The sequence below is a fragment of the Colius striatus genome, chromosome 2 (assembly GCF_028858725.1).
Source record: "Colius striatus isolate bColStr4 chromosome 2, bColStr4.1.hap1, whole genome shotgun sequence".
NCBI classification, from domain to species: Eukaryota; Metazoa; Chordata; class Aves; order Coliiformes; family Coliidae; genus Colius; species Colius striatus.
In genome coordinates, this window is record NC_084760.1 from 50510566 (window position 1) to 50533032 (window position 22467).

Consider the following 22467-nt stretch of genomic DNA (forward strand, 5'->3'; position numbering starts at 1 on the left):
AACACTTGCAAATGTAAAAGTATTCACGTTAAATGCAACAGAACTATTAAAGAATAAACTGCTTGTAGAACAGAGAAATGAGTGACTAGCTACGCATTCAACCATCTTCCTTACAGTTTAAATACATATTGACTTTGTAATTTGGAAAATGATTTCCCACAGGCAACTGGTCTGCATACTCCCATGAAATATGATGCTCCAAACGGCATGTCACCCCTTCTTGAAAAGTTTTTATCTCATCTCCACCATTATCTCCACAGTTTAAACAAAAGAACAACTATCCAAATGTAAAATGCTCTTTTTTTAATTACTAAATTAAGAAAGTTAAACAGTTTTAAAATGTAAACTTGCAAATAAACCATAACAAAATGTAATTAAGACTGTAAAATTTGCAACTCAGTATTAAAAACTCAATAGAAATAGAAAGGAATTTTTTTGTTTGTTTTTTTTTTTTTTTTGGTTAAATGTAAGTAATTCAAGGCTGGTACAGACAACTGAAAAGGTAACACTTTGTTCTGTGCATCCCCCATGAAATGTAAAGAAGTGCATAGTCATTCCACCGGAGAGCTTGCAGACATAGAGAAAGTAATTTCATTAGCAGTACAGGACATTTAACACACTTATTTTACAATGGAAAAATGTTACATGTAAAACGTAAAAATCCTAGTTGCATGACCAACAGTTTAGCAGGTGGACATGGCTAAAATGCTCTTGTTTTAAGACCATCTGAATGTGGTTACGCAGTTTAATAAATCTTTTTGAAACATTTCAGTATACACGTTTTAATACAAGAAGTCCTTGCAGTTTCAATCTTCCAGTTCAAACGGTGACGGTGTAGTTTCCTTGCTTTAAATATTTTTGTTTTAATTTTAAGAACAAATCATCACACACTTGTCAAACATTGGAAACATTACTGTAAATACAGCACATGATTCCTGAAAGAGCAAAGTTACAACCATCTACAGGTACATAATCATAAACAAAAAGTGCAATCCAATTTAAAAAAATCATGCTTGGCAAAAGCCAAAAATTAGATCACTGGCTTTTAGAATCCCACCAGTGTTTTCATGTCCGCGGTAAAATCATCGCTTTCTGGGTACTGTTGCAGCAGGATTCATTCGATTCCAAATGAGTTTCCTCTGCAATAGCACCCATATACTGTATGTACAGGTATGTATATATATTATATATATATTTTATATATAAAAAAGCAAAAAACCAAACACCTGTCCTGATTTTTTTTATTTTTATTTATTTGTTAAAACATGAAAAAAAATGTTTTAGACAAAGAGGCCACTTCTGGAAAATAATACTTTTAGTTGAATCAGGAGAAGACTAGTTAAAATCACATAGGTTTTGCATTTTAAAAAAAGGAAAGCACTAGGATCAGTTATTGGCACTGTGTTACTATTTACAATGAACAGAGGTTTTGCAGTTTACATAACATCGATACAATGCAGTTTCGGAGTCTTTGATTAAGAAAAAACAAGTGTTTTTCTCCTTTTCATCCAGGACATTCAGATTATTAGGACAAGTGGTCATAGGTAAGGGCTGCAGAAGTTCCCAGCTTCAGCCCCTCCCGTGCACGGCGGTGCTGGAAGTTGCTGCACTCTGGAGAAGCCGCTCACTGAGTTGGAAGCTGAAGGGCAAGTGAGGCAGGGCTGAGAAATGCCTGGCAATTCATGACAGTGTCTGGAGACCAGGGATTTACAGGTTGTCACCAGGCTGGTACTGGGGTTCTGTTGCAGTGAAGTAGTCTTCAAGGAAACCCTGCAAATATTCGAAAGTTGGACGCTCCTCTGGGTCTTTTTTCCAGCAGTGGATCATCAGCTCGTGCAAAGAGATAGGACAGTCCTGAGGACATGGCATCCGATAACCTCGTTCTACTTGCTCCAAGACTTCTCGGTTGTTCATGCCTGTAAAGGGCAGACAAATCCACACTGTTACGTTACAGGAAAATTAACCTGAGTGTGATGACATCTACAATATATACAGTTTTCTCAGCCATGTTAATTGCTTTGGGTTCAGAGGAGCAAAACAAAAAAAAACACCCCAATGGCTTGTTTCAGTTCTTCATCTACTGCAAGGTAATCTGGATTATTTTCTTTCCCAGTAGAGGATTTTAGGATCCAGTGGTGAGTAAAATGCTGCTCCCATGGTTACCCTCTTAGTTTACTCACAACGAGCAGGATTTAGAGCTTTCCCACTCCAACAACATCAGCCATGAAATACGTTATGTGAAGTGGTCAGGGAAAACAAATGCATTACAACAAATACTATTCAAAATTGTAGAAATTAAGATGATTTTTTGAAACTCTCATGCTGAGCGTGGGCCTTTCTTGAAGTGCCCTGTGAGGTCATGCTGCAGAGGCTTCAAGACAAGCTCTGCTACTTGGGCTACCAGGGATGTCCAGCAGCATTACCTTCAACATTAGCTCAGAAGCTTACTGCTGCTGCTGATCTGCATTCCCTAGATCTGTGCTGGTTAGTATTGTTTCTACCACATTCCACTGTTCCATTCCAACCCAAAGGAGAATAAAGTTGCTTGGAAGACAAGCTGAATGCCAAGCAAAACAGCTCCACTGCAGAACCACAACTTTCTCCTCAAAAACAGGCAATAAGTTGTATTAACATCATGCTTGCCTTTTAGTGGCAAGCCAGGTGCTTTGCCACCTTGTCTTTTCTACTCAGCCCCTTCAGCCCTTGATTCCTCTGCTGAAGTGCTTTTCACCATACATTAACTGCCACCAACATCAACTTTGAATATCTTTTCCAGTAATTTCTGTGGCTTTTTAGCAGTACCAAAGGAAAGACTAGCAATGCAGACATGCAGAAGTATTTCAGAGAATGTGTGCACACTGACTGCAAGCTTTGTGGCTTGCCAGTTGGCAAGCCCTGCTCCAGTCCTCTGCTGAAAAATATATACAGGCTTCGCTCCTGTGATTTGGTGGGTCCTGCCAAGCTGCTCTGCCGGAAGACTGGTAGGGACATTTAAGTTTCTTTGTGACCAAATCTAGAAACCAGCACCCTGATGTTGCTCTTTCTGTTAGTTTATCCTCCCTCTGGCTTCCATGACACTATTGTTCCTACACACTGTTCTTTCAAGGTATCCTCTTGATGAATTTTCTTGTCCCACCTTCAGGACCCAGGGGATCATAGAATCACAGAATCATTTCAGATGGAAGAGACCTTTAAGATCGAGTCCAGCCTTTGTCCCAGCCCTATCAACCACTAGATCATTTTCCTAATCCTCTCCACCTCTGCCTTGAGAGAAATAATTCAACTACTTTCTTCAATACAGATTTATTTGTTTAAATCTTGACTAGTGGGAATAACATTTGTACACCTCATAGCATTTAGACTGGTAACTTAGCTGTATCTCTGGATTTGGTATTTGTGTCCTCACATCCTGGCTCCCTTTAGTTCTTAAGAAAATGTTTTGAAAGAAGTATCTGCAAAATACAGCCCTTCCTGACCATCCGCATCTAGAATCTCATCTCATGTTTGGACTACAAACCACTTTTTCCTCTCTTCTTGACAGCGTAATTTCCTCCTGCTGATAACCACTTGCAGTGTCTCTGCAAGGATCATTTTCCTAGCCTGTTATTGTAACCACCCCTTGCATGGTCTTGCCACTTGCTCCTTGTTGCGTACTAGGTAAAATACAGCTTCTTGTCTTCACTTTCAAAGCCTCTCACAGGCTGTCCCACCTGCATTTAGGGTCTCATTTGGCCATGTCGTGGTTGATTCACAGTTCTGGTTAGCTTACTGCAGCACCTTCGATTCTCAAACAAGCACCGATGTGCTGTTTCTTATACTGTCTATCATGCATGGAGGAACCTCCACAGAAAACTGCTTCATCTTCTTACAAATCTCTCCTTACCATTGCCTTTAGCAGTGATAATTGCAAAAAGAAAGGTTAGAGAACTGACTAACAATATTTCCTAAGCTGCAGGCCAACACTTTAGCACTAATTTCCTGTGTTTGATTTATCACCTGCATCCATCCACTGTATTTTTTGGCGTTAGATGTTTATGAGTAGGAGCAAACACACTTTGCATGGCACCTAAAGTGGCCTGTGGTTAGAACTTCCCAGAATGATGAAAATAAGACTAATAATGGTCCTCTGCTTACATCAGATTCCACATAGAGTTAAGATTCTCCCCTCTTATTGACTCCAAACTGATGGTGTTAAGTCACACAAACACAACAAACCAGAAAAGCTTGCCACACACTGAACAAATGTGTGGATGTTCCTCATTATCCAACAAGAACATTTTCAAATAGATTTTACTTTTTTATTAAATTATAAAGCAAAGCTAATGGTCTGTTAGTAATCACCAATCCAAAGGCAGCCTCAACCAAAACCTTCTGGCCTCCCTGTTTTCAAGATGCTACGAGAAAAAAATGGGCATTTTGTTCATGCTGTGTTCTCAGTATTATTTTTTTAATTTGTGTTTTGAACAAAAGTCTGCATCCCTTTTTTCATATTCTTGTCTTTGAATCAGCTGAATTAGCTCATATTATGGGTAAGATCTTCTGCTGCTCTTTGCTGCTTTTACATATTAAAGGCTATGAAAATAAGCATTACTGGTAACTCACCTAGCGTATACACTAAACCACAAACAAACTGCATTCCTTGTTTCTATTTTGGCAGTAGCTGTTTAGGTACAACATGAGTGGAAGCAACAGCAGCAGAAAAGCTCCTTCCCAACTGATTTGTTATTCTAAGATATCAAATTTTGGTATTTTTATCCAGTGCATTACTCACTGCTGCAAAACACACTCTGAAACTTGATAATGAACTGTATACTGGAAGAAAAATCTTGAGCAGAAAGGAGGGGGGAGGAAAACCATAAACAGCTCTTTATTTCCTTTTTTTTCCTTAAAAAAAAAACCAAAAACATAAAAGAGGCATTGCTGTCTGAAATCAGTCATTTTTTGTCCCTGGAAAATCAGCAAAGTCTGGTTTAATATACACCACAGTATAATCCAGGAAAATGCTCTCCTTTTCCTTTCTCTTTTACCTTCCCTCACAGTTAAAACACATATGAAAATAAACCAACTAATCCTCATGTTCTTTACTGGAATTTGTATGTCCAGCAAGGGCTGCAGCACCTAGAATTTGCCAAAGAAATTACGTTGGTTTTTGACGTGTGCTGCTAATTGTCAAAAAGGGGTTGTAAACACATTTTAAAAAAATTGATTGGATTATTAGTCAGACTTACAAAAACAGCACTGTTTCAAATATACCTTTTACCTCTTAAAAGGCCTATTTATATTTACAAACATGTTCTCTAGATTCATTTATCTTATCCTATGTGTTTTAGTGTTTCTCTTCTGATAGCAGGAGCCTGTTGTATCCGCACTTCTAACGCCACAGAGAGAATATTTGAGCAGTTTGTAAAACTCCTCTCTCCTAATGAATACCCGAGAGTTTCTACTCTTTTAGTAAATAATAGATGAAATTCTGCTTGCGGTGTGCTTCTAGATCCCTTAAAAGTATATCCTAAAATCCTTTGATCTGTGGAATCTCAGCAACACTCTTCTGTAGACTACAGTTACTTCACCTGCTTGAAAAATCAGTTTGTGCTCATATTTCTAGAATTACCATTCAGATCAAGAAGGAAACATCCAATTTCCAAAAGATAGCTCTTCCATTAGATTTTTATTCCCCGAAAAGAACAAAAATTAAATAATCTCCCACCATCCAGCTTTATTAGTGAAACCCCTAATAATTTTAGGATGCCATAGGATGTGGTCACTTTAATGCTCTATGCAATAAAAATCTACTGCCCATATGAGCTAGGGACAGAAATACAATGCTGCTTGACTTTTTCTAGAAAAGCTGCAGTTTTAAGAGCTACTGTGACACAAAAGAGGATGTAAAGTTGGCTAAAGAAAACACTGACAGTGCTTTTGAGTGCTCCGAGGAGTTTGATTAGCTGAAGCACAGCAGATGTGCAAATAGCACAGATCTGGGCCATGCTGCTCTTCCAGAGGACAGGGAACTATACTGTAACTAGGCAGCATCCCCACATCCAAAATTAATAAGCTATATAGATTACTTTGGACGATGTGAAGTCCAGTGAGCACAGTGGATAGTTTTAAGCCACTTTATTGCTTTCTTCTGTTGGACTAGAATTATGCTCCTTCTGGACCCACTACACACTTTCAGACCAATGATACAGGCACAAATGCTAGAAGAAGGACCCTTGAAACAACAGCTGAGTTGCTGTCAATTCTCATAAATGCTGTATTGCAGGTTCTCTGAGAACCCAGAGCTGTGCCTCTGCTCTTTTTCAAAGGTTCCTCAGGTGTGGACATGTTGATCCTTCTTTAGTACATTTGGGAAGGTAAAACTGTGTAGTACTCTAAGAGTGGCTGGGTCACATTGGCACTTAGAGCACGCCTTCAAGAGAGAGGTACAATGCAGACAGGTTGATTTTTGTGTTTTGTTCAGTTTGATCTAGAAGTAAAATTCAGCTTTCATGGACAGCCCCCAAAAAAGGTGAAGGCACAGACATGGGATATGAGACTTAGGCAGGGAGATTATTCCATAGGCAGGAATGATAGACTCCAGAGGGGAAGAGGAAAGCTACTTCTAAAGGAAGACAACCTTTGAAGCATAATGCTGTTCTTACTTAGTACAATATGAACCTAGTTATTTCTGTGCAAAAGTAGTAACAAGTTTTAAAAACCTGGAAGTAATGACACTTCATTTAGAAATTAAGGCCTGAAAACCTCCAACAACTCATATGTCCTGATACTGTTCCAACCTCTACTCTAGAATGGAGCATAAGGATAGGAACTGGTTGAAATCTGGGGTCAAGGAATGCCAAGACATAGTCTGTTCCCCTCCTATACACTGCCTGCCCTCTTCTTCTGACCTCCTCGTGCTTATTCCTCCTTCTACGAGAGCATGAGGTACAGTGCCCTGCAGGCATAGTTACCACTGCAAGACTGGGGTGTGTGCTAGAAATAAAGTCTCCAGGCACTAAGATCTTTCCAAGCAAGAGAGCAATCCCTTTGTCTGAGGGCCTCTCCCTGCTCTCCCCTGCCTGCTACAAGTTGTAAGCAGGAACATGAGGACAGCAAGCCCACAACTGCTTCAGAAACTGGGTATTACAGCAGAGTGACAGCTCCATGACTCCCTTTGTTTCAAGGCTGACCTTTTCTAGAGCTTGCAAATCCACATGCCTTGGGTGACAAAGTGGTCAGCAGTGCCTACAAACTGCATTCTCTCACCTATGAGTTGTCTACTTGGGTAAGGAGGGCTGAGTCTTGCCTCTCAAGGAAGTTGAACCCCCATCTTTTCTTCCTTGTGTAAGCCATGCCATGATGGCAGGAAAAGTCCTGTGGGTTGCATCTGAACCCTACTCCCTGCCTCAGGCAGAGACTTGAATTCATGAAGCTTTATCCTTCCAAGAGGCCTTTGTCCTCTCCCCAGCACAAAGCGGGAGATGGATGATCCTTTCTACATCAGAGGAAAAGAGTCTTTTCTCAGGAGCTCAAAAGGTTTTTGTTCAAGCCCTCTTTTTACCCACATGCAGAGAGAGATGCTTCAGAGAAGTGCTCCAGTTCTCCTCAGACCATTGCCTCAGCCTATAAAAGCCTTCCCAGTTAGGGTCTGGGGAATGAGATAAAATTCAAATCTTTAAAGACTCTGAAAATGAAAATTTAAAATAGAGGCCCAAAAAGTTGCTTCCAGTTATTTGGTGTCTTCCTAGCATGAGTAGGGGAGAGGGAGCAGGAAGGACTTTCAGTGTGTGAGGGCTTTATGTAGTGAGGGATGAAGGGGAAGGACAGCGCTGAAAGACAAATGATGCTGCCAGTTGTCTTCAATGTGCTCCAACTGCCACATAATAAAACTATCCACATTTTTAGGACACAGACCACGTCTGAGATTTCTGTTATGGGTCCTATGAGAAGTTATATATTGTGAGCATTTAAACACACATCCAGCGGGCCTTCTCCCTCAGGAAGGTAAAAGAACACTTGGGAAGTGCAAACATCCTCTGCTGTCATGGACGATGCTGTGTTCAGTTACAAACTTGTGAGTTAATGTGGGGCTTAGACAGTTGCTTTTGCCTGGATAGAGTTTTTTGTGTGTGTGTGTGTGTGTGTGTCTGTGCAGGTGCTAAAAGAGAAGGCTAGTCATTAAGCATCTCTGTCCCACCAATGTGGATCTCAGGGAAAAGATTCACCTTAACTGTGCTGGCTGGCAAGGGCCCCTGCACACTCACTCTACTACTGGTAGTGACTGGGAATTTCCTCTTCCTGCAGTCCATTGAGGAGCTATTCTCTTTCACATCTTTGTATCTTTGACCATTGCACACAGTGCCATGTCTGCACTTAACCCTCAACAAACCCGCAGAAATCATGGCTCTCCCACGCCACTGCCAGTAAACCTCAAGGCAAGAAGATCTTTGTGCTGCCTACTGACACAGCCACCCTGGCTGGTGGCGACACCTGCTTTTCTTTATCCACACGGGGAAGTGCTGAGCAGAGGGACTCATCCATCTCACAGAAATGTGTCATCTCGCTTTCTGCTACCTCATTCTATTGTCACAGTCACCACTTTGCTAAGTTGCTCCCTGTTAATCATACCAAAATTCACTGCTGATCACAAGAGGCCTTCCAGTGCCCACATTCTCTTCCCAAATACCAGCTGCTGAAACCCATGGTGAAATCCCTGGTGTTTAGTTTTGCCAAGTTCAGCCCTTTGAAGTGGTGTGAGACACCACAGGATAAACTGAACTCCACCTTGATGCTTCTCCCTTGAAATCTGATGTATGGATCTGTCTGCTCGATCATGGCACAGATCAGAAAATTGAAACTGCTTTAGGGCACTTGCTATTAGATTAGCCCATATTGGTGATTATTTAGAGATTTTTTTTTTAAATAAAAGGAATAAAGATGCAGCTAGATGCCCTGTTAGTGTCTGTGCTGATAAGAAAATGAACAGATAAAATTCTTTTCCATGGAACACGCTGCTTTCACCTCACCCCTTTCCTCTTCACCTGAATGCCTACAATCTTCAAGGGAGCAGCAGAACGAAAAGCTCTTTCTACACAGGCAGATCAAATCACCCCTCCTACAAATCTTAATCCATCAGATACTTGGCAGGGTTTCAACAGAGTCATGGGGCCTCTGGTTCCTCCACGCAGAGAATATGGCCCCACTGTGACCCTGCCAAGAGCTCTGGCCTACACACTACAGAATTATTTTCTTTCCTTTCTATCCATCTCGCAAGCAAGGATTGAAATTTAAGAGTTTATAAAAAAGGATATTCGGTAATTCCAGACATTCAGACAGCCATCAAACCTTGCAGAATAAACAGAGTAATGCCATTCTGGGAGTTTAACTGTTGGTACCTTAAAGCAAATGCAATGCTGTGGAGAGTTATTTGCTCCACAGTATAGTAATTTTACATTGCTTTTGCTGTGTGGCTAGGAAACATATTAATTGAATTGAGAATAATTAAAAGCATTATAAATGAATATGGTGGACTTTCTATCCTCTTGTCATTTTTATTATGACCATCACACAGTAGCTTTCACAGTCAGGGCCTATTCCAAGCACACACAGAAATTGCACATGATAACCATCCTCCTTTGAGTCTGGTGAAAACAAAGACACATTTCAATTTAAAGATATGCTTTGTTCCCGCCCCTTTCCCCAGGTGAAGCAGGGCTCACACTGTTTTCATACCTGGGTATGGCACTCTCCCTTTTGTTACCAGCTCTGTCAGTAGGATCCCAAAAGACCACACATCCGACTTTATTGTGAACCTTCCATACAATGCCGCTTCTGGTGCAGTCCATTTGATGGGAAACTTTGCACCTAATGAAAAAAGAAATGAGTCTTAACCAAAACACAGAACCAGAAAGTACCAGCTTGCAGGTGACTGTTGCGTTCTGCCACATTTGCAGGAGGACAGAGCTGCAGGCACACGTTACCAAACAGCTCCATGGAGTACAGTCAGAGAGGACAGGAGGGTGGAACACGTAGGGCAGAAGGAAAGACTTAGCAGGGAAGGGGTGGGTTTGTCCCACATCCCATGAGAAGGCTAACAGATTTTAATTTAGGTTTGAAGCTTTTTAAAAGAAAAAAAGTTTAAAAAGAACAAATAGCCCAATGTAACAGAAACTCTTTCTCCCAAAATGTTTTGAATTAACATTTCCCTGTGATATTTGTGAGTCAAACACAGTTCACATGTATGAATAGAAGCAAGATTATTGGAAATGTACCTCCCGGTTTCCTTGCTCAAGCTAAGCAAAACGCAAAACAAACAAACATGGTAAAAATGTAAATTAAAACCAAACCTATTATCTCATTAGAAACATACAAGGACTAAAAAACAATATTGCCATTTGAGTTGCTTGGAGTGCAATGATGTCAAGGCAGAACTTTGGCCCGTGATTTATAACTTGACAGTGTACTTTAAGCTCCTGGCACTGAAAAGCCTGTAGTGCCTGAAATATGTGCAGTTCTAATGTGCTCATCCATCATCAGAGCTTGGAGGAGCCAGTTGTGGTAAGGATGGTAAGATAACAAGCCTTTAAACACTGATTTATTTGCTTTTCTAATCATTTACTGTGTTCCTAGGGAAAATATTTTCAGTATGACTTTTCTTTAAAGTCTTGTGGTAATAATTAACTTGTAGCATGTATGAAAAAAATACGCAGACATTTCCCGGGTGCCTTGTATTAACATACAGGCAAAAGACTTGCATTGTTTATTGCTGATCCCCAGTGACAAACACTCTTGAATTTGGAAACAGAGTGTCTTTGACTTCTCACCACTGTCTTATAAAAGTTCCCTTAGCTTTCAGAAGTGTGGGAAGTGTAACAATGTGGACAAATCACTCTCAGAGAGTGAAGTTACGGCACTGGTTACAGTTCCCTGATGGCTGATGCTCTGCCATCACATCCAGAGCTCCATATCATGTATCTTCTGCTAAATGCTGCAAACTGACTTGACTCAGAGTACATGCCCTTACTTAGTAAAACATCAGGTGTGCTGAATTTTTTTCCTGCTATGCAAGTAAGTGATCCTAAGAGAGAATATTACTGAGAAACAAATATATTTTTCTAGGGAAAACAGCGGTTGCTCGAGTCCTGATAAACTAAAAGATGTAAGACAAAGTTTCAAATCCCTGACGCTGAAGTCAGGAACTTAAGTCTAGTTGAGCATCAGCACATCAGTGATTAGATTTTGCAAAAATGTTGGCAGATTTTCGGATATCTCTTCACTTTCAAAAAAGTCTGCCCCTTCTCTATCTTCATTAGCTGACACATGGGCAGGAGCTAAAATTTGAGTGCTCAGCTTTGCTCTCAGTCTCCCAAACTTACACTTCTTTCATGTGACCAGTTGTAGTTTAGAAGACTAAAAATTTACAGAATTTACTTCATCTTCTCTTAAAAACTGTCTTGGCCATGAGGTCCGAGATCCCTGCAGCAGCAGCCTGACATCACCTGAGCCTCTGTCCCGAAAGATGTCTCTGCTTCAGCAGCACTGGCAGCCACGTGGGGTTGGCAACCAGCTCCCCCAGGTCCTGGGGCTATACACCCCTTGGTGACCTGCAGAAAAACTGCAAGCTACGAATAGCTAGTGGTCAAGTTCCCTAGGACTGCGGTGCACAGCTTTAGATGGGCTTCTGCAGGCATGTCTGCAGGATATGAGGGCTAATGTCCCTCTGCTACGTGCAGCTGAGATAGTACACACACCCCATGCCAGCTGAATGAGTAGCTACAGGCTGGCTAGTGGCCTGAAGGCTTGGATGCTGGCTGGTGGTATTTGAGATAGCAAAGCATGAGGGTTGGCTCCTTCACATGTTGCACACATTTTATTCAACTTTTCTTTTTTCTCTTTAGTCAGCTATGCTTTTCTGAGAAGCTGAGCCAAACCTGGTCTTGTGCTTCATACTCAGATCCAAAGGTAACAACCACCTACAACTCATCTTTGGAGGAAAGAAGTCTCTTTAGCCTCCATTGTGGCCAGATGCTATGGTATATTTGCCTTCCTCATTTACCGCTGGTGTGGCACTGGGAGGTGAATATGTAGTGTGTCAAAGGATCATGGGAAGATGTGAAGCAAGGTAAGTAGGTCAGAAGAGAGGACAAATACAGCACATTCCTCTTCCTAAGAGCTAGAGCAGTACAAACCCTGCTGGAATGTGAAGTGTACTGTTGGAGAAGACAAATAGTCTGTGCTGTGGATTTTCCAGTGACAGAATAGCTACTCATTAAATTTCTGCGTTGGCCCTGCTGTGAGTGATTCTCTGGCTAAAACAACTAACATAAAAATCCCATGTACTGCATTTTGTGCAGTGTTTCTTGAACTGTGGTTTGAACTGGTAGATGAGGAGGTGGGAAAGGCAAGGTCGGCAGAGAGGTTGCTAGCAGAGCCCTGCCTCATGGTTTTTTGGGCCCTGCAACACATGATCGAGGCTAGATGGTCCAAGAGAACCTGCAACTCAGTATGGTGGAGCCATCAGTAAGGGGAGAGCAGAAACCAGGAAAGCAGGACCTACCAGGCAGGCCACCTGCATGGCTGCAGGTACAACGCATGCAATGCCATAACACAAAGCTTGTGCAAGTTTGGCTTTGTGTGTGTCTAACAGGGATCCTCCTAAGGTGCTGCTTCTCACCTAATGTCTGGCCCTGGAGACACGGGCGGTGCACTCGTGTGAAAACACAAAAATCCTGAGACGTGTTGAACACTGCTCCGCAGCCTCCTGTTGGCTCCTGCCTGAGGAAGCATTCGCACACAGGCCAGATGCTGTGCGGGGCTCCTGACTGACACATAGTCACTTTCTTCCCAATCCACTGATTAAAAAATCCACCCCCTCCCTTTGCCCAGGCCTCAGTAGCTTATTAAACAAGCTGACTTTGTGCTGCAAACAAATTACAGCATCAGATCATCAGATAAAATGCATATTACCGACAAGCATGTTAATAAATCTGATAAGCCAAATTACCCCAGCTGACAAGGCAGCCTATCTCCTACTTTGAAGGCAGATTTTACATCAGTGGGGGGGCATTTATCTTTTTTTTTTTTTTGGCTTTTAAATTTGCTGGAATCCATTTTATTAGAAACTTGCAGGTCAGTAAGCCCACGCACACAAACCAACCACGCGTTGCATTCGTTAGGTCAGGACAGCCTGCCTTTGCCCCAAAGTGAGGTACTAATCTGAAGCTTTTATCTCTGACCTTTTTTTGAAACATTTCAGCTTAGGGGAAAGCCTTTTTTGGGTTTCTGCACTGCTCACAACAACATCAAGCCAAAGCTGCTTGAACAATTTACTGTTAGGGCAGCTGGCCCTGCCTCCTCCCTCTGAGCATTTTTTGTGAGGCTCAGCCTTGTTCTTGGGACCTCTGCCCAGCTCTGCCCAGGCATTCACACAGGTTATCTCCCAGGAGGATTTCCTTGGGAAAAATCAATCTGTGGCCCGGCTTTAATTCTTCGTTGGCTATAAGCAGGTCATGTGATGAGAAGGAGCAGGGGAGGGGGGGCCGGTGTAATTGAATGACCTTGATGCACAACTCTCAGCACGGTTTCTGCTGCGGTGAGTGAAAATCCCTGAGAGCTTTGTTTTTTCAGATCTAAATCTCGATTAAGCAGAAACCTCTGAAATTCACGCCCTGGAGCCACTGCCAGCTTGATAATGATCCTGTTTCCGGAAATGCTACCAAGCTGCTGCCTCTCATGCCTTAAACCCAACGCAGCACCCCAAGCTCTAAGACCCAAAAAAACCAGGGGAACTCTTGGGTCAGCGACCAGAGAACATGGCACAGCACACTGAATTGCTCCTGGGGGTGGAAAGGGAAAGCCACAAAAGGTAAACACCAAGTGCTGAAGCAAGCATGTAACAGGAAGCGAGTCAGCCCTAGTAGGCGATGATGAGTGCCGTGTGGGAGGGACTGCACAATTACATTTTTTGTGCTGTGAGAAACAGAACATGAAATTACAAGCCTGGCAAAAGATCAGCACTCAGAAGCAGGCTCAGCAGGCTGACCCCCTCCCAGGGAAGTAAGGGACGAGAGGCAGAACTGTGGGTCTCGCTCTCTGCCTCTGTGCTCCCCTTCCCCCTACCCTTCCTCTTGACCTGGCCACGCTCCTTCTCACAAAAGCAGATGGCATCAGTGATCCCCCTCCAGGACCCCAGAGACTGGCTGTTGAGAGGCAAGAGTCCTTCCTCCTGTCCACTCCAAGGCTGGCCTGGGGAAGGACATGTGAGGAGCAAGAACAAAGCCCTGGAGGTTACAGCCCACAGTACAGTCAGTGGAACAAAAGAGATCTGATTTGCTAGTGAGCTGGGAGCCAAGTGTCTACAAAAGGACTGTGGAGACCCTGGAAGGGGAAAAAAAAAATCCCGGCTCATTTCTAGGAAATCAAAACAAGAAGCATCCCTTGTCTTTAAGCAGGGCAGGAAGGAGATATTTCTAAGTGTTAAGGAGGCAAAAATGATCTGAGAGTTTACAAACATGTACTGGAGCTCCCAAAATAGCTCTGACTTGTCTGGAAGGCATCAGAAAGATCCTTATTGTTTCATGTGTGCTTGGAGCAGCACTGCTGCGAGTGCCGCCAGTGTATGCAGTAGAAACGTGGCCTGGAAAATAACTCTGCTCTTTATTTTTATTAAGGCAATTTTAAATTTGTATCAGCTGCTACTGCTTAGAATAGTAACAACTCTTCCCCAGCGAATCTGTGGAGCACTCAGCACTCTCCACAAAAATGCCATGTACTTGGCCAAAACTCTGCATAGCTGCAAACCAGATCAGGGTAAGGGTAGCAGGGCTGCATGAGAAATCCTGTGTTGGAGGGATGGGAAGTTTCTCTCTGTTCTGTAGGATACCAGAAGTTTTAAGTCTTGCCTTACAGGACTGACACGAGCATCACCACTGATGGAAGGAAATAAGACTGAATGCCTGACACTGACGGGAGTAGAGATGTTTCGAAGGTAACAGGCAAAAGCAGCAAGCTCTGGTGGTGCAGGCTGCAGGTTCACCAGTGGAGCCTTTAAAATGGGTGTCACTTTAACAGATATGTTTTTCCCCTTTGATTACTCACTTCCTCTAAAAGCAAGAGGAGCCAAATGCTCATTACAAGCCAAGAAGTTTTTGGGCTCTTTTTTTTTGGTATTATTTAATGGCAGTATGTAGCTGCGAGTCACACGCTTTAAATCATCAGTGGCATGATCATCTCTTTCCTTCCTGGCAATTGCTGAGAAATGGCAGCGCAGACAACGAACTGCTTTTTATTTACCTCTCATAAATCAGGAGCAGCCGGACCTCCTTTGTTCAAACCAAAAAGAAAATAAACCAGTCAGTAAAACATTACCATCAAGCTGAGTAATACCCGTACAGGTTCAGGAATCCTTCACTCCAGCCCACTGGGGCTCAAAGCATCCCCATCTGTTTCCTTTCAAAATATTTAATTGGAGACAAAAGTGACAGTGGGGGATGGGGGTAGGAGATCAAGCAAGGCTGGAGAAAATCACCTCTTCCCCACACCGGCAGTGAGCTCTCTACTAACACACTTAAGCCAAGAGAAGGACGACTGCTGAAGAGTGACCAGAGGCTTTAATCTTCAGATTTTTGTAAGGCAAAACATTTCCTTTCTCTCACAGAAGCTGCCAGTCTGGAGTGCTCTCCATCCTCCTCCCCTCTGCTGGCCAGACTCTCCTCCCATGTCAAAATTCCCACTGAAGCAGTAGTCAGCTAGATAAACAGAGCAGACCCCAGATGCATCCCCTTGGAGGCTGAAGTAATAGGTCATGGGAAACAAGCTGAGGCAGCCATTTCCTTCTGATACTGTGGTCTCCACCAAGCAATACTCAAACTGAAGTTTAACTGAACAACCAGGACTGAATCCCACTTGAATTAAAATCCCAGTTGGTGCATTAGAAATGATGTTTCTTCCTCAAGAAATTAAAGGTCCTAGGCTCACCCTGGCTCCCTGACTGGCTAGGAAGCCAGGTTAATTGCAGTGGGAGTGTTGCTCGGCCAAAAACACATCCCTCCCTAGAATAAGCTACCACTTAAAAAGAGTCAAAAAAATATTAGTGAAAGTAGGAAAACCTTTCCACAAGATGCCTGTGATTGCAGCTCTCTGTGTCTCTGCTTTAAGGAGTTGTGTATCTCCACAGCTTAAGCCTGACCCTGAGGTCAGGGGAAGGAAGTATTGTCCACTACCATGAAGTATGGGAGGGATGAGTGACTTCCACCATTCGACGATGCCAGAACACAATTCAGATCTCTGGATCAACACTGATGCAGGTTAAAAGGCGAACTACTTCTCCCTTCCCAGAAACTTTTTCCACAATCCAAGTGATTTCTACCGTGGAATAAGGGCAAGAGATATCAGTGACTATACTCCCTCTCCCTCCCAGTCCTGGTGTTATGCTGGTCTCAGCTTAAAGTGTTCCCACCCAAAATCCAGTAATTCTCAATGTCTTAAAAAACTCCTAAGCTTTTCCTCAGCATCAATCAAGCAGGTTTTCACAGCTTTCTAACATGAGAAGAGGGCAAAACTATTCCGAGAGATTTAAACCAGGAAGCAAAGAGGTCATCAGAGGATTTCCTATGGATCAGGAGCCTGAAGAGATCTGGTCAGAAGTAGGTCACATACTTGTCTATTAAAACCAAATAATTAGTCATGTCAAAATATACAATGGGTGGTTTCCAAAGGGAACAAAAGACATTGCAGTAAACCAGACAGAAACAGAGATAATGTAGGACACTGTTTCAAAGCCATTTTGCAGACTGAATCTGTGTGCTTTGTTCAAGGAAAACTCGTTTTACACAGGGGAAGGGCACGCAGGCAGCTTTCTGTCTTCTCCAGAGCCCACAGACACTCTGGTTACTCTGGAGAGAACGACACAAGGCTATTTTTTTCCATAAGGAGTAATTCCCACCTTCAGGCTAAAATCAATCAGGTTGGTTAACTCTCTGCATTAGTAGCTACCATGAGTTTTTCATGGGTCTTCCCAGAATAATGATGCCTCAGTGGCTGAATGTGAAGCAGGCAGCTTTCAGGGTGGACATAACCTGTGGTCCACATCCCTGCGACAAGGTACTGCCGACAGTAGTTCAGAGGCCTGTGAACGGCATGAGAGCTACTGCTCCCGGACCAAGACCTTTGAGGCCTGCTGAAAACTCGCTGGCTCCTTCTGTCAAGTTACAGAAAGAGGTTATCTCTTTCCTAATGGCAAAATCCATGCCGAAACAGGGACTTCTGGTCAAGAGAAAAAACTCAAAACAGGAAGGGGTAAACACAGGTTAGGAAGTACTTAACTGACCTGTGCTTTCTGATGACATACAACAGGGTTTAAAGGGACAATCCTTGGCTTTGGCACTGAAATGGATGGAGTGGTATTTACTGATACATATTGAGCAAGCACTACCAATGTACTGCCAACAGAGAGAGAACAAAACTGTGACTCTGCAAGCTTGGACCAACATCTGACAACTCAACATGACTTGTAAAGAATGACTAACTACAAAGAGCCTGTGTCATGGCTCAGTCCGAACACACACGCTTTTTAAAATAAGCTGCAATACCCTTTGATACATTTTTATAGTGTATCGGTGGTCGGCTGTGCCCAGCACTCTGTGTGGCACTGGAAAACAGCTTTCCCATTAAAGTAACTTTATAAGTTCCCAAGGAAAACGTAGGGCTCAGAAAGACAGCTCCATTGCATTGAGACACAATTATTTGACCCGTTTGAAATAAGGAAAGTAAGAATAGCACAGCAATATTGATAGCAGTTAGAAAATACTAGAAGGCACACTACAAAAGAAATAGCTTGCATAGGCTTTTCTGGATTACCCCATTCAGGCTTTCAAGATTGGCAAGCAAAGTATCCTCCTTGTTATGGCACTGTGAAGATCTCTTTACTCACACACACTTGGGCTCTCACTCATAATCTTTGTTTGATTTTGGACACTTTTAAAATATAAGACAACTGTGTAAGACAGTCTCTTTAGAACATGCATTTGTCAGTGAAGTTCTGGCCTAGGAGTTAATGTGAGTTGTCAGGATTTACTGAAAGCAACCCCAAAGCATATGAGAGGGAGCTTTTTAAAGCCGTGTTCCATGCTTCCCACGTCACAGTCACAGGAATGACAGTGCTATGCTTGCAGCTGTACCTACCTTGTCTGGCTGTATATTCGTTGTCTTCAATCAGTCTTGCTAATCCAAAGTCGGCAATCTTGCATATTAGGCCATTCCCCACCAGAATGTTTGCAGACCGCAGGTCTCTGTGTATGTAATTCATTCGCTCGATGTACGCCATTCCCGCAGCCACCTGCAAGCCGCACCAAACGCAATCAGTGCATTTTAAAATGAACTCAGACACACATGAGCTATAAAATGTATAGACTTAAGTGCTCAGTAACTCAGAAGACAGACCTGGGCTGCCATGTCCACCAAATTCGGTAACTTCAAAGCTCTTCCTTCTCCGTCTTTTAAGAAATCTAGCAAACTCCCTGCAAATGCAAAGTTGACACAAGAGAGAGATGTTAGGGAAACAATGGCTATGGAGGTGCAATACTAAAGACTACAGTGTTTCAAGTTTGTGTAGACTGTTTAAATAAAACCCACAACATCTTAGAATTCTATTATACTCGTTTCACTCTTTAGGGTTGGCTTGCAGAAGAATACGTCAGCAGTCCGAAGAGAGTTGCAGGAAAAAGAAACAACATTGTTTTTAATTTTCCTGACCATTACTGAGGAAGCTGATCTTATTTTTTCCAGTGCTCTTTGAAACTACATATCTGCTGCTCTCTAAAGGCCTCATCTAGATGCAAAGCATCAGCTCAGTTCCAAGCCACAAAAGCTATGGAAAAAGTCAGATCGCAGTTCAACCTGCTCCAAAAAGAAAGGTCAGCCTGGAGCCTGGTAAGCCCAAAGGGACTAGCACTAAGAAAAGATAATTTTCCTTAGAAATTAGTAGTTCCCTAGGTAACCCATAACTAAATGGGTTATTACTCAATTATGACTAAATGAGCCATTAATTTCAGATGACCACTATGCAATACTAGAGAAAACTAAGGAGAGAACAAATGAAAGCAAGGAGGTTCCCTGTAGCTTTTAAAAAACAGCCTAGGATGCTACAGCTCCCTTCCCAATATTCTATTCAAACAGAGAAGGTGGTAGTCTCCTTTAAATAAGGTCAGTGAATTGGTTTAATAAATAACAGGAAAAGACAGATGATTAGGCGTTTCTCCCTTGATAAATCGTCAGCCTCAAGCTCAGATCCAAAGATGTAAAATGTTACAGTAAAATCTAGTAAAGCAAGCCAAAATAAACCACGTACTTCAGAGGATTTTGAGAAGTCTTTTTTTTTTTTTTTTTTAAACAGGAAAAAGCACATGCTTGTCACTGAGACATATGATTAAAGTGTGAGTTAGTCATAGTTTGGATGCCTCTGAGAAGGGAGGTGGGCAGGCACCTGCCAGGAAAATAAAAATCTACTCCAAACTGACTGAAAAAAAATGCACTTAAAATTTCTGAGTGTATCCTCCAATGTACAATGAAACTTCCCAGTGAGAACTTATGTTTCCTATTTGGTTCATTTGCTTTTCCAAAACAAGCAGATTTTTAGCTCTGCTCTCAGCACCCCTGCTGGAGATCAGATGGAGTGAGAAGTTTTTCTTTTCTCATTTTACTACATCTTACTAGCTAAGTAGCTGAAAGAAAAAGAGAAGGGAGAAGAGGAAAGGGGAGGAGATAGAGGAGGTGTCCTCGTTTTGGTGGGGATAATGTTAATTTTCTCCCTAGTAGCTGGTGCAGTGCTGTGTTTTGGATTTAATGTGAGAATAATGTAGATAACACATTGATGTTTTGGTTGTTACTAAAGAGTGATTATCTTGAGTTAAAGATTTTTTTCAGTTTCACAGACTCTGCCAGTGAGGAAGTGCACAAGAAGCTGGGAGGGAGCATGGCCAGGACAGCTGATCCAAATCAGCCAAAGAGCTAGAACGTCATGTCCAGTAGATAAACTGGGGGAAGTTGTCAGGGAAGGGCAGATCGCTGCTTGGGCATTGATCAGCGGGTGGTGAGAAATTGCACTGTGCATTCTTTGTATTTTCTTGGGTTTTATTTCTCTCTCTTTTTGTTATATTCATTCTCATGACAATGATTATTAATCTCTATTTCATTATTATACTTTATTTTTATAACTATCTTTTATTTCATTTTAGTTATTAAAGTGTTCTACCTCAACCCATGAGTTTTACTTTTTTTTCCCTCAATTCTCCTCCCTATCCCAGTGGGAGTGGGAGGAGTGAGTGAGCAGCTGTATGGTGCTTAGCTGTTGGCTGGGGTGAAACTAGAAGAGGAGGAAAAGAATCATATGGACAAATCACATATTAAAATGATAAATGGGATGGAATGGTAATGAAGCTGTGATCTGAGAGTGAGGTGCATGTGATAGCACCCAGAATTGCTAAAAGAAAAAACAGAAATCTTAGGCTGACAAGTAAATGCTGAAAGAAGATGCCATATGAACTCTCTGGCACCAGGAAAAGCTAGGATCTTGGGAAGCTGCATGCAGTAACATTCAAACCTAGAAAATACAAAACTCCACTTGTCAGGGAAGTTTAGATACTGATGCAGTTAGGCTGCACCAACTTCTCCTTCCTCCAGCTAGTGCAAACTTTCTTTGTACATCTAGTGGATTCCAGGTTTAGGGCCTAGTTTAGGAGTTTAGAGTTTAATTCATAATTCTGAAGCCAAAGGTGAATTTACCTTCCTGTTCCATCTCTCCTTCCTTAACAATCACAGTGCATCAAACCTCTGTATCCCCAAGGAGCATCATCAAAGAAAAATTATTATCACGGTAAGCATCTCTGGCTTTACCTTTGCTCATGTACTCTGTGACAATATAGATAGGTTCTTCAGACACCACGGCATAAAGTTGAACCAATTTGTCATGTTTTAGCTTCTTCATGATTTGAGCTTCCTCTAAGAAGGATTCTGGAGACATAGTGCCAGGCTTAAGGGTCTTGATAGCCACTTTAGTATTTCCGTTCCACGTACCTACAAGCACAGATACTTAGTTAGATTAAACATCTTCTGATCCTTTTTCTTCCTATTGTAACCAAGGAACAAACTCTCAAGGACACTTAAGATAATCATTTTTTAAAAATGTCATTTCCCATGTTGCCTTATCAGTATATTCCTCCCACACCACCCTTAGTCTTTTTCTATTATGCTTAAAAAATAGTGCTCCCGTTTACACTGGGGCACAATCACCATTGTCCTACTCAGACAATGCTTCCAGTAATGTCCACAGAAACCTTCTCTGAGTAAGCAATGGGATTGCTGAAACCCATTAGCATGTATTCCCTTGCTAACAAGTAGTTGCTACAGACAAAAGAGGATAACAAAACTGGTTAAACCCAGAACTTTCCATTTGCAAGATATTTTAACATTTTGGTTTTGTTCTGTGTCAGAGGGAAAAAAAAGTAATCTAAGAAAAAGTCCCAAGAAGCAATTTCTGAATCAATTTCATTTTAGAAACATGGGTGTGTTTCCAAACCAAAATGTGTTTTTTTCCTTTTCTCATCCCCAGAAGCTCAGCAGCTGCTGATTGAAAATGAGGTGGTTTCTGTCCACTTGACTTTGTTCTTTATTTGTGGTCAGCACTGAAATGGATAAGTTGCATCATTTTCCAGACATCATCTACCAAGCCTTGTGTAACATCTGAAATCCTTCACAAGGATCTGGAGAGAGCTGGGGAAGGCGGACTCAGGGTGTCCCCTGAGAGGTGGAGCTTCACTTGGGTGTTTGTAAGGGGGAGGAGGACTGGAAAGAAAACAAAACAAACAAAACACCTAACAGTTTTTTTGAGGGAATGGGGGACTGGGGAAGGGAAAAGAAGAAAAACTAAACCAGTTAGGGATATAACTTTCCTGGTGCCTTCTGGCTGTCCCTTGGCCAAACTTGCCAGAACCCTGCTCCAGAGCTATGGCTGAAATGGCTTTGAATGAGACCTGAGATCTCTTGATAGGGAGCTGCCATGTGATAAGCCAGAACAATACTAGATGACTTCACAAATTAATCACATGGGGTAAAAACTACTCCTCTGCACTCAAGCAAGAGGATAACAGGAGGCCTACAAAATGCACAAAGACTCAGACTCAGATCTAATTTCTATAAATTAAGATGGCATCAAAAAAGGTAATGTGTAAAATATGCCTAGTTTTTTTTGTTAATGTCAAAAGCACATTGAAAATGACAGGCTGCTACCTCTCCTGGCCGAGGAGTGGCAGGGGAACCACTGCCTGTGTCATCCTTCACTTACAGGGCAATTCCCACAGCAACACTCTGAGGAGGGGCTTGAGGTGCACATTAGCCCAAAGTGTGCAACGCAAGTTCAGTTTTTGCTATGCTTGAATTTCCTTCTGCCAGCTCAGTGCCAGTGGTGGTGCAGTGATGTCTTGAGATGCTACC

At 42.2% G+C, this 22467-nt stretch overlaps 1 protein-coding gene across 5 annotated transcripts in view; it reads right to left on the bottom strand.

Moving 5' to 3' along the window:
- Window positions 1-387: 387 nt before the first annotated feature.
- FYN (FYN proto-oncogene, Src family tyrosine kinase) overlaps window positions 388-22467 on the bottom strand; it is a 137744-nt gene continuing 115664 nt past the window's right edge. For all 5 annotated transcript variants that reach the window (XM_061990523.1, XM_061990524.1, XM_061990522.1 and 2 more), the window contains 5 exons: window positions 20872-21051; window positions 18421-18497; window positions 18163-18316; window positions 9715-9846; window positions 388-1916 (listed from right to left, as the gene is read on the bottom strand). In XM_061990523.1, the coding sequence (XP_061846507.1) occupies window positions 1708-1916; window positions 9715-9846; window positions 18163-18316; window positions 18421-18497; window positions 20872-21051 (752 nt within the window). In that variant the 3' untranslated portion in view covers window positions 388-1707. The remainder of the gene's footprint in view (window positions 1917-9714; window positions 9847-18162; window positions 18317-18420; window positions 18498-20871; window positions 21052-22467) is intronic.